Below are 8,718 nucleotides of genomic sequence, written 5' to 3'. Positions count from 1 at the left end.
GCTACTGGAAAAAGACATGTAACAACTGCAGGTTTGAATATTTTCTTTATCTCATTTTGTAATAAACATATAAATAATAAACTCTAGACATTTTTGACACATCGCCCTGTTATGAAAGTTAACTGGAACGCTATTATATACTATCCAAACTGTGCATCTGCCGCATGTTATTTCTATAAAACTATTTCCCTATTACAAAATATGAAAAGAAAAATACATTTTAGTACATTTACAGGAGTTACTTTTTCATTTATTCAACGAAACGTTTTGTTCTGTACTACTTAAACTGTTACTGAATTGTCAGAATGTGCATTTAAAATTTTCTAAAAGAAAAATTGAAAAAAAGAAATGCAACAAAAGCTGAGGAAATAATTATACGAGGCAGAATATCTGTCCCAATCTGACATTTAAATGAAACGTTTCCAAAATAATACAATTCTTAATAAACAAAACAGTACAAGATTTCCAAGACTTTTCCCAACTATTTAAATTAAAATATATTCTCGTATCTTACACTATTTCAAATAACGAAATGTGATTCGGTAACGATCTGTCAAAATCAAATTTACAATTCTGTGTATAAAAATATAATTTATGGACCCCCACGAAGTTTGTTTATCCCCAAAATATATCAGTCAGTTGCACATAATATGCACAGAACATTGCAACCTGTCAATAAGTTCTCCTTTTTACATGGTCTTCTTTTTCTTTGTGGATTACTTGGAGATATACAAAAATAGATTCTGCACAATTTGCTGGTCACACCGTTTTAGGATCCATCCGCGTGATACCAGCCAGTTCACATGAGAATAAATTATTCAAAGAAAACTTTTAAGGCTCCATTCATTCTTTAAAAGGGACACACATGTACAAGTCACTGAAATAAATATCCCAACTTCGCTGGGGGCTTTGTATTTTTTCATTCTACTATTGTCTTATTTTGCTTTGCTTCAACTTGAGTTTATTGACATCCCCAGTGGGTGAAGCGCGTGGCTATCCAAGAGCCACGTTCCTAATTKATATAGAATTTTGGAGTACCAGTGCACTCCGTCCTCATGTAAGGTGGCGTTGGGCATGGAGTAGTCTTTCGGGGATAGCAACGAGGACAGCCAGTAGCTCAGTCTGACAGGTGCAAACGCCCAGTGCGCTAGATTGTGGTCTTCAATTACCGCGTAACATGACGCAAGCACCTGATCAACAACGATGGTTCCTTGAACAGTCACGGGCGCAAAGGACCCCTCGTGCTCCTCCATGTAAATCCGTCCCACGGTGACCGACTTCAGTTGGTTATGCAAATCATCAAAGACAACCACCTTTTGTCCAGGTTTGACTTCGCTCGCAAATACTGCTGTCATGCTGTGGAGATCATCCGTTGAGTTGTTGACCGCGAAGAGGAGATGTGCAGCAGTCAGGGTAATTTTCTGAGCCGGTTCTTTAGTCTCTATCACATAAAATACTCGTCTAGTTGACGAGTCCTGGTCCATGAACATGATGAAGTCGCTGTATGCGAGGTCCCCATCACTGTTGGCACCTAGCACTTTGTCGCCAACTCTGAGGTTTTTCACTGCCTTCCTGCTTCCATCTTTGAGAGTCACCGAAGCGGTGCTTGGGAAGCAGCCGCCAGATTTGGCAGCAACTGAGTTTTCTGTTGAAATAAAATATTGTATTAGTGATGGYGAATATGATTGTAAATATACAGTATATCCATATACTAGGCTATTTTTATCTCCCCGTGAAAGCAGGACATGTTTTGGGCACACCACTGTGGAACATATGCAGCCTATAGCGCATGTGCCTATAKGTCTACGAATGAACCACTGTCACATATAAGCCTATTATTGGCTATATCCACACATGTTAAAGAAAAGAGAAATTAAAATTGTGATTTTGGTCCATATCTCTCATTAAAACGAATTTTAACTCAACATCATATAGATTGCATTGTATGTTCCGGCATATAAAACATGGTGCCATATGCTTGGCATAATGTGAATGTGGAACTCCTTCACAAAAAAAACGTATTGGTTGCTTCTCATTGTGTGAGATGAGAAAACCGAAAGCCCTGGCTCCTCTAACGTTAATTAAAAACCAATAAAGAACAGACATTGTCATTCTAAATCAGCTTGTGGACAGAGCCACTCTTGGAAAAGAACATTTACGCCTTTCCCAGCTACTCTTCCCATATTTGCTCAGGTGCAGAAACCTCGACGTGACAATTCACACACATAGCCTACTCAGAAAAAAAACAAGAGCGCCGCAAACACTATTTACCCAGTGGAGCCACTTTTCCAAGCCTCTCAAGATGTAGATTTGAATTTAAATGAGGACCCAGACTCTAAATGCTTGCAGTCGACCAACATCAATGTCCCTTCTTTTTACCACTTCTCCCCTGCTTTGTTGTCAATCTTGATGACAATAATTCGGGTCTTGGGACTGGGAGAACTCTTCACATTCCAATCTCCAGGATCACAGTCAGTAAACACACACAWCCACAGAATAGAACCGTCCCGCTCTGAATTTATGCATCTAATCTTCTTTTAAGATTCCGAGGCATGAAATAAGGTGACAATTGAAAACCAGATTTGCCCCTAACGAATTCAACTTTGCTAAGTCCAAATCCCTTTGGTAAAGTCACATGACCCCTAATGACACGGACTATATGATCTCAACACGTGTGTGTTGCATTTTAAATATACGATTTTCCATTCAATTCGAAACGAATATGTGCTCCACGGGAAGAATAGGCCTACGTTGATTTCCATAAGGTTTTTAGGAAAATCAAGAGATGATTTTAACCCAAAAGAMGTGTCTAAAGTAGGCCTATTTTGGTAAAATTCATTAGGCTACACATTTTGACGGCMAACACTGACGCAAACATAGGCCTAGAATAGATTATTTCGATCGACAAAATAATACAAATCTACACATCTAAACATGCAATGTATTTAGTTAAACTCAAATGGCCTTCTCTTGACGTGCAGTGATTTTGAATTCCATAGCCTATCAGTTGAACAATGAAAATACTTTTTTCCATATATGCAATGGCATTTTATGAGTGTGGGAATATGTTTTGTGTAATAAATGGTCGTGGTTCCATCGAAGAGACAGTGTGGGGCGATATAAGATCATAAAATAGCTGATAGGCATTAACAATGAACAAGCAGCAAATACCCATATAAATAAGACAACTACTATGAAATACATATATATATATATATATATATATATATATATATATATATTAAATATGGATATGAAAGGATAAAAGATCACGACATAACGAGTGTTAATAACGAGAATAGCGAGAGGACACATTGTGTAGAATTCTGAACTAGAAGGGGGTTGACTAACGAGTTAGCATCAAATAAGATCATAGTTGTTTATTTCATCCCAATAATATATGTTCATTCATTATCTAGCTGGAGTAGCCTATATTGTAAAAAAAATTATATATATATATATATAATCAATATGAGGCGGGAAACGTTATCACGTTTTCCAAGATATTGTATCTTTCCCATTCACACTCGTTTTTGATGTCAGTGATGGCTACCAACATCTTTTTGACTTGACACCCTACCTGCTTTGACAGAACAGTGGATGTGGGCCTTGGACTCGTAGTAGACCCAGTCGAACCCAGCCTCCACTGCTAGTCTGGACAGCGTGCCGTATTTGCTCTTGTCTCGATCGGAGGTCGTGATATCCACTGCCCTTCCCTCGTAGTGTAGCGACTCTTCGAAATGGTGCCCATCCTCGTCCCAGCCCTCGGTGACGCGGAGCTTCACCCCTGGCCACTGGTTCATGACAGAGATCGCCAGAGAGTTCAGCTTGTCTTTACATCTCTGGGGGAAGGAACATCGTCTACGTTAGTCGTCTATGAAGATATATCACGTTCACTAATCATCCTCACCAGATGCCAATACCCTCCTGTAGGCTATATCAGGCCTGGGTAGTAAGCCTACATTAGGCTCATATTTGATATATGATATTTAAGTGTTATGTTCCAGACAGCGTATATTCATTCATTCATTGGCTCTTGATCTTAAACTTCATTCACAAGCCTGAAGGTATGTGATACTGTAGATGCATGATTGGTGGCCAAAACAATTATCCTATAGAGTTGACATTATATAGTTCGTCTTCATATCTGCACTTTGTGGACCAGAGACCAGGATTTATGATCTGAAACAAGGTACACAGACCACCACCCTACTGGTTTATGGATTACATAACACAAATCACTCAAATAGTTAACATTTCACATCCCATTACATCTGGTGAAGCTGACTATTCCACACTGGAAGAGCCTCCATCTATTGGTCTAAATAGTGATGCGATTGGATATATGCCTACACACAACAATGCGAAGGGTTTGTTTGAATAAGCTCGAATATTCTGTGTGAAGAGTCAGAGGGCACAATGTCAGATAGAGAAGCTTGTGCTAAAAAATTAATAAGGCATTGCATTCGCTTCACTGGYCTAAAACATATAGATTTGGTCCTTGGAAAGATGCGACCGCTCAATGGCCTATTTGTACTCTCTCCCAATATGCTACAACGTGATAGACTCTGTCCAATAAAACAAAATGCTGGAATTAATTACACATTTGAAATGYATCGGAATTGGAATAAAATATATAACTATATTGAAAGCAAGAGTCTTTAGTAAGACGTGTGTTTTATTTGAATAAATAACTGATATTGAGGATAATCTTCAGGAATAACCGAGTTATAAAACAGTTGTCTTATAATTGGAATGTTGCACTTCCTAACCTATCTAGGGACCCTTATTGGAGATGCTTGGCCTTCTCCAGGACAACTCTTCTCGACACTTAACCAATATGTCAAATAAAACATTACAAAGAGTCTTTTCACCGCAACCAGAGGGAACGTTTCATTATTCTTGTCCCGCAGGTTCTTGGGACGTGACAGGAATACTCAACTGGAGGTGTTTTGGTTTTCTTCCCTAAAGGGCTAACTATCTGTATAGAGCAAGTAAGCCCCCCCCCCCCCCCCCCCCCCCCCCCACACACATCCCTAGCATGGGCCACCACTCTCCATCCTCTTTCGTTTGTTGGTAAGGATCCCCAATGTCGCAATTAGCCTAACCTGTCTTTCCTGCGAGACGTCAAAACAAACCGACAATGTACTCGCAGTTGTAGCAGGCAGTGGGTAAAAAATGCAAAGGGACCATGCCAAAAACCCTTTCCTGCACATTCTGAGTAGGACTGCCGGAGCCAAGAGCCGTGAAGCCTAAACTATTTATTAATTCATTGGGTCGTGTGCCGCAAATCCAGCCAAATTCTGTTCAACCACCGTGAAGCCCAGCAGGATCCCTCCGCTGGCGCTTTGTCCTCAGACTAAAAGTTTTTCAACAAGCCTCGCCCGCAGTCTGCCTCTTAATCTTCTCACAAATGAATTGGTTAGAGGAAACACTTATCATGTACCTGTCAGTGCAAACAACCCGCTGGTCCGTCTCAATTTCGCTTCGTTTGTGGGGCTATATTCAGTTCCCATTAAGCTGTGCTCGCTACAGACGACCATGTGACGTTTTTATTCGCGACAGAAACGTCCGGGACTGCGCGCTAAAAATGTCTGTAAAGCGACGACCTCGTTAACTTTCCCCGAAACGAACTGTCTTTGTAGTTAGGGGGCTGCTTGGTTAACCCGCTCACTCAAAATGAGTTGGCGCAGCCAGGGGACATCCCGCTTTTATAGTCGTCATCACTTTAAATGGAGTATGATTTACATAGGGAACCACAACAGACAGACGTCTAATCTCCATTGAAATTACACTTTGTTTAAACAATTGTGAGATTGAGCTCTATTCCAGCTAGGAATCCATCCCATAGTTTACAACTTTCAGTGCACCTGTGCASCCACAGTGCGTCAGCGCCTTCCCCRCGACAGCCCACTGGAGATTGACCTTTACGCACAACAACCATACAATATAGAAGACGGCAAACATATTCTAGATGCTAACCATTAGCTCTTCATATTATTCAGATACTACGTTTGTAGGCTGTAACAATCTCTCTAACTCATGATGTGGTTGCAGGTGCACCTCGTCGTTAGGGCTACGCAGTGCGCCACTAAACAGCACATACTTTAAGTACTCCATACTTTATACATGTTTTGGCTGTTGAACTTTGTTTATGCGTCCTCTTCTCATTGACCAAAGGTCATAAGTTCAAATGCTCACGCATAATGTAGGCTGGATGTCAGGTCGTGTTAAATGAATGGAGGGATGGGGCATATACCCACGGGGATGTTTGTCTATGAGCCTTCATTTGCCTTGCCTGGTCTATATCTATAGCAAATATGTCATATTTTAATCATTTCACCTTTCTATGAAATATAGCCTAGCACAAAGCATAAAACAGTGAGCTTATTTGGCTATTAATATGTTGTTGTTTTTGTAAATGGTTTGGCGCATTTTTTTTAAAGCAGTGATAACATAATAAACCAACATACATCCTCTACTTTCAGACCAATAAAGAAGGACGGTAAACGGAGATGAAAGCGCACGGTGTGTCAAAAAGTGGAGTCTTTGGCACAATTCCCTGTTCAACCACATCTTTAACTGGCAGTGGCCGGAGGGCTATAGACAGAGTAGAAGGTTATATCTCTCACTCTAGCCTCCATTTGAAGTGTGATAACGTATAGGCTATATTAGAGGAAGGGAAGGGAGCGTTTAGAGATATGTTGAGACTGCACGCAGGGCAGGGTGAATATTTAATCTAAGCTCGTGCCCATGTCGCGGTATACGGTTCAGGGAGTCTGGCGCGCGCGCCTCCATCATCACACTCCTTCAGGTTCAGTGGCATTTTAAGGTGGCCGGACTGAAGTAATAGACGTTCTTATTAAAATAGTAACACAGCATTTGCAAAATACGTGCAACAGACACCCAATATAGGCTAACAGCCGGTGGAAATCAAGTAACCCCATGGGTGAGAGACACATGCTATCCAGACTGCATTTCTGACCGATATTTTTATGGACAATGCATGCAAGATAGCCACCCAGARTCGTATAAAGAAATCACAGACAAGGATTCGACAGAGGGAAATCTGATTCACAGAAATTACAATGCTTTTTTGCCACTAATGCAGCCTTTCCAAAGCAAATGCATTACCGGAGGCGCAGTCGGTGCAGCTTGCTATATCATTGCACTAATTGGCCGAGTCCCACCCATTTTTTAAGTAGTGATAGTGTTCAGAACATTCTCAAAGAAATGTCAATGTCTTCATGGGCCGATAAACACTATACTGCGAAAGGGTGAATAACAGTATGCAAGAAAATGTCTGAATGCGCCAACCATGCATACATAAGGCCACTGTTTTAGTCATATGCCAGATCAGATGACTGAAATTAAAGATTTAAAACAAGATGTAATCTAAATCTTAACGGTGCAATTGCGGAATATCCAAATGCTATAGTATTGCATAGACAACCGATGTGCGTCTGCACAAGGCCTTGATACAAATATAGATATGAGAGGACCACATAAATATTTCAAATAAACTGCCACAATCATGAAGGCCGAATATCCTACTGGTCTGCCAGTAGGCCTATGTCATGTCTCTGGTTTGATTATGAAAGCCTTACCCATGCAGGACCTAATCAAAAGTGCAATGCTCTGAGATTGAAACGGAACCTTTTCACACATCTAAAAAAAAAAAAACACAGACTTGAGACCTGTATATGTGTTTGTTTGTGGTGCGCAATCTGCATCCAATGTGAAAGGTTATGTTACACAGTGTCCTAAAAGATGCGAGGCATTAAAAAGGTAGGCTATTCATTTTACCTGAGTCATGAGCCGGTCCGCACCGGTGTTCTCTTCATCCTTAAAGATAATGTCAGTATTGTAATTGGGAGTCAGTTCTTTAAATCGCTCGGAGTTCCGCGTGATCTTGCCTTCGTATCTGCCACTGGCTCCTAGGGTCTTCTCCGCGACGTTTGGGATGAACTGTTTGTACGCAAGAGGTGTCAGCTTCTTCGGATGTCTTCTCCTACCGTAGCCCCTGCCCGGTCCACAGCCCATACCAGAGGACACCAAGGACAAGCAGATGAACCCGACCAGAACGATTCTCGTCAACAGCAGCATTTCGTCCATAAAATCTAAATTACTCGGAGCCTCAGTGTGTTATCAACCAGCGGCCGCTTGTTTCTATATCTCTCCTCCCTCTCGCGCCGCTGCTTCCACAATGTCCTTGTCTCCTCCTCTAGTTCGTCTGTAGGCTACCGTGCCCCCCGATCACTACCGTGGCAGGTGCGGAAATGAACGCCTCTGCAAAATGATAACGGAACACATCGAAGGAGAGACGTTGCTGCGTGGGTAAAAAGTGAGAAAATKAACAACGGAATCTCTGCGCAGTCGAGCTACAGCCGCTTGTGCGAGCAGACCGGGTTTACTGCTATGTATTATAGCACCGATCTATGGCAGGGGAGGGACCTGATTGGTTCGCCTAGACAAACCCTTCTGATGTTATCACACAAAAGAGTTWAAAAAAATCTTTAAAGATTTTTTCCACCTGAAGGGTGGGTTTAGGGGAGGGGCTGTACTCCATGGGAAAACATAAATTACACCTTTTCTCTCTCTGTTCCTAAAACGATTCCCAGTTGAGGAAAAACCCAACTCGTAGCCCATAGGCCTATGTTGTTATGTTATGTGACTTAGTGTGGGTGATTCGAATGTTGTGTCTGGAATTATTAGAAG

General features: G+C 41.4%; 1 protein-coding gene across 1 annotated transcript; it reads right to left on the bottom strand.

Annotated features, from left to right (window-relative positions):
• Positions 1–724: 724 nt before the first annotated feature.
• Positions 725–8,408, bottom strand: LOC111973333 (sonic hedgehog protein). Its single transcript, XM_024000656.2, has 3 exons — positions 7,807–8,408; positions 3,581–3,842; positions 725–1,645 (listed from the first exon to the last, which is right to left on the bottom strand). The coding sequence occupies exons 1-3, from the start codon at positions 8,113–8,115 to the stop codon at positions 951–953; spliced, it is 1,266 nt and encodes a 421-aa protein (XP_023856424.1). The 5' UTR covers positions 8,116–8,408; the 3' UTR covers positions 725–950.
• Between the last annotated feature and the right edge of the window lie 310 nt (positions 8,409–8,718).

The sequence above is a fragment of the Salvelinus sp. IW2-2015 genome, linkage group LG14, assembly GCF_002910315.2.
Source record: "Salvelinus sp. IW2-2015 linkage group LG14, ASM291031v2, whole genome shotgun sequence".
NCBI classification, from domain to species: domain Eukaryota; kingdom Metazoa; phylum Chordata; class Actinopteri; order Salmoniformes; family Salmonidae; genus Salvelinus; species Salvelinus sp. IW2-2015.
Note: the sequence above shows the minus strand (reverse complement) of the source record. Positions and strands in the feature narration are given on the sequence as shown.